The 3165-nt window shown below is 44.5% G+C and overlaps 1 protein-coding gene across 1 annotated transcript; it reads right to left on the bottom strand.

Moving 5' to 3' along the window:
* Positions 1-252: 252 nt before the first annotated feature.
* Positions 253-861, bottom strand: LOC112198753 (uncharacterized protein At4g02000-like). The gene has a single exon (XM_024339869.1). The coding sequence runs from the start codon at positions 859-861 to the stop codon at positions 253-255; it is 609 nt and encodes a 202-aa protein (XP_024195637.1).
* Positions 862-3165: the final 2304 nt, after the last annotated feature.

Raw genomic sequence — 3165 nt, 5'->3', positions numbered from 1 at the left:
TATCAAAGATAAATTGGGTGTGTCCCATATTGATATCTCCCGATGGGCCCAAGGTGGGGAATAAAGTTGGAGGTGATCCATAGCCACAGCCAGAGATTCCATCTTGGCATGCATCCACAACCAGATCATCATCAAAAACCATCACAGATTTACCTTTGTCAAGAGTTCCAGTAGAGGAGGATGCCACCTGGGTGGTAGGCAGGGTTTCGGGAATGTGGACCTCCGTTTCCGGTGACGGAGGGTTTTCAGTGATCACAAGGTAGATCGACGAAGAGGCTGGTTGGTGTTGAAAAATTGTTTAGGGGCTTGGATCAGGGGATGGGGAATCGAGTATGAGGAGGAGTAATGTTGGTTGCTTTGCCTGGCTTGGAAACACTGTCCATGGAAGCGATCCCATCCCCGATCCCCAACAGATTGGGTGCCCGAAGTCAGCCGTCTAGCAGCCGGCGTTATCATCCACACTCCCAATCGCTCAGCTCTTGAGGATCGAGCGTGATTGCAGAAACGTTCACTGTGACTGAGTCGGCCACAGTTGTAGCAGAGTAGAGAGATTCTTTCATATCTGAACTCAATCCAGAGTGGAGGGCTGGAGTCGCATCTGATCCACACCCCCGGGGCCACCTGATTTTGTGTGTTGATGTTCACCCGGATTCGAAGGAAACCCCTCCATCCATTGACAGAATTAGGATTTTCAACATTAAGAACTGTACCTGCAACTGCTCCCAGAGTATGAGCATTGGCTAGAGTCATCTGGCCCCGAGGGAGGCCGTGAGCCTGAACCCAGATAGCCAAAAGGTGGACTGGGACATCCTCAAGTCTAGCGTCGAGAGGCCACAAGTAGGTGCAGATAGTGTGTCCCATGACCGACCAGGGTCCTCTATTCAAAATTTGGTGTCCAGTTTCCGATTCCATAGGGTGATGGTGAAAGTTCGGTGATCCCTGATAGCTTCAATGTGGACCTCCCCAAGATCAGCCCAAGCACGGGTCAAGATCCGGATCACCGCAGCAACGTTGAGAAATTTGTCAGCTACAAGGAAACCAAGTAGGGTGAGTGGTTGTTCCACCTGGGGATCCGGCTGATTCAGATCAAGGACCTGATCATCCGGGTTTGGATTGTTCTCTAGGTTTGGGTTAACATTCTCTGGGTTTGGGTTAACATTCTGGTTAGGTTCCATGTGGGTAGCTAAGGACTTTAGAGGCGATCGATGGAAGAACTTTTGTGGAGCAGTGTATTGACTATGATTAAGCATGAAGTTGTTTATGCTTGAGTATGATGCTGATCGTTCGACTGACTTTATATAGAGGTTGTGATGGATATAGGGCCTTAAATGTGGATTGGGAGAAGAGGGTATCTGCATGGTTTGAATGCGATTTGATTGGTATAACCAGATTTAGGCCTTGCCGGGTCTTCTTACAGGGGACAACCGGTGTGTGACTGATGATGATGAGATTTGGTAGGCTACAGATTGCGAAATTTCTGGAGAATTGAAGGCGGACTGAAGAAAAACGGGGGGGGGGGGGGGGGGGGGGATGAGCTGAAGTTGGAGTCGGGATTGATTGCGAGTGCAGACGATGCGGAGGAGCAGGTTGGATGAACAGGAAAAATAATGGCATAGAAGCTGGGGATCCTAGTGAAGTGGGGGATATGGTCGGTAGTAATGGCCAAACGGCGGAGGTGATTGAAGTGACCAGGTGGTTGAAACAGATCCAGTGCAGTTAAGCAGAGGGTCGGAAATAATTCCGGGAAGTCCACTGATGGGAGTGGGGTGTTCACTATTGGTAGTGGGGGTGGGCTCTATTCCTAGAGAGAGACGCTCTCAACCTAGTGAGAGGAACTTTCTATGCAAATCAATTTTTGTTGAGTTCCTTGGGTTGTCCCTTTGGGTTATAGGCTATAACATTACTACTGTCGGTGCATAGAATAATTTCCACTTTGACAATAATTCCTTGTTGTTAGGGTTTGATTTGACAATTCATTCCTTACTTCTTCTTTTTTAATTTAAATTTAAAACAGATCTGACAGTAATAATGTTAATAATATTGTTAGCAAGTGGGTCACTTCATTCCTCACTTCTATGTGAATATTGTCCATACATACCAACCTATAAGTTATAGCCTTATAGGTTGCTTATAGGTTGGTATGTATGGACAATATTCACATAGAAGTGAGGAATGAAGTGACCCACTTGCTAACAATATTATTAACATTATTACTGTCAGATCTGTTTTAAATTTAAATTAAAAAAGAAGAAGTAAGGAATGAATTGTCAAATCAAACCCTAACAATTATTGTCAAATATACATCTAATGCTAATTAAAATTAAAAAAGAAGAAGAAGAAGAAGTAAATATCCACCTCAGGCGTGCACTCGACTTTGTCATGCAATCACGTCTTGTTTAATTTGCGCGCGCCTGGCCTCTCAGGCGTTGAAGATCGATGAAGTTGCATGTTGTGGTTGCAGATCGATGAGAAGATGCCCTCATGCATCAGTTTTAACGAATGAAGAAAAGAGTAGAAGTAACCATGAGGGAGAGAGTAGAAACCTTCAATTGAGAGGGAGAGCACAGAAACGTTCAATCCCTGGAGGGCTGTGGTATTGTTTACATCTGGAGACCGACCTTCTATCAAAGAGGGAGACCAGCGAGAGAGAGCAACAAAAAATCTCATCTTTTAGCCATTTTTTGATTAATCGGGGAGGCCTTGGCGGCTTCCCAGACCGATTTCACTCACAAGACAGCAAAAAAAAAACCAGAACAAGTCTGGAGCTAAGAGATGCGCTCTCATGATATGTATGTATGGACTTATGGATGGTCGAATCGGAAGGGTTGGTATCGTTGGCTTCAGGCCGTTGGATGGATGAGATTGCCAAATTAGGTTAAAAAAAAAGTGTGTTGGAAAACTCACTGGTTGAAAATATATTTTACAGCTGAATTTGTTATGGATCACCATGCTCTTCTCGAACTTCTCAATGTGCAACCGTCCACATCTTGAATAACAAACTGGCACCAGAAAAAATAATAAATAAATAAATGATGAAGAATGCAAGGGACGTGAGGATGCCCGCCTGCCTTTCCGGGTTTGTTCCCTTTTTCTTTTCTAAAGTTAAAGAGAAACATTTTTTTTTTTAATTGTTGGGTGGATTATATAATGTAATTACAAAGAGCA

This window comes from Rosa chinensis, chromosome 4 (assembly GCF_002994745.2).
Source record: "Rosa chinensis cultivar Old Blush chromosome 4, RchiOBHm-V2, whole genome shotgun sequence".
Taxonomy (NCBI): domain Eukaryota; kingdom Viridiplantae; phylum Streptophyta; class Magnoliopsida; order Rosales; family Rosaceae; genus Rosa; species Rosa chinensis.
The sequence above is the reverse complement of the archived record's forward strand: the minus strand, read 5'-3'. Positions and strand labels throughout refer to the sequence as shown.

Coding starts and splice junctions, on each gene's coding strand:
- LOC112198753 (XM_024339869.1), bottom strand. CDS start 861: ATGGGACACACTATCTGCACCTACTTGTGGCCTCTCGACGCTAGACTT.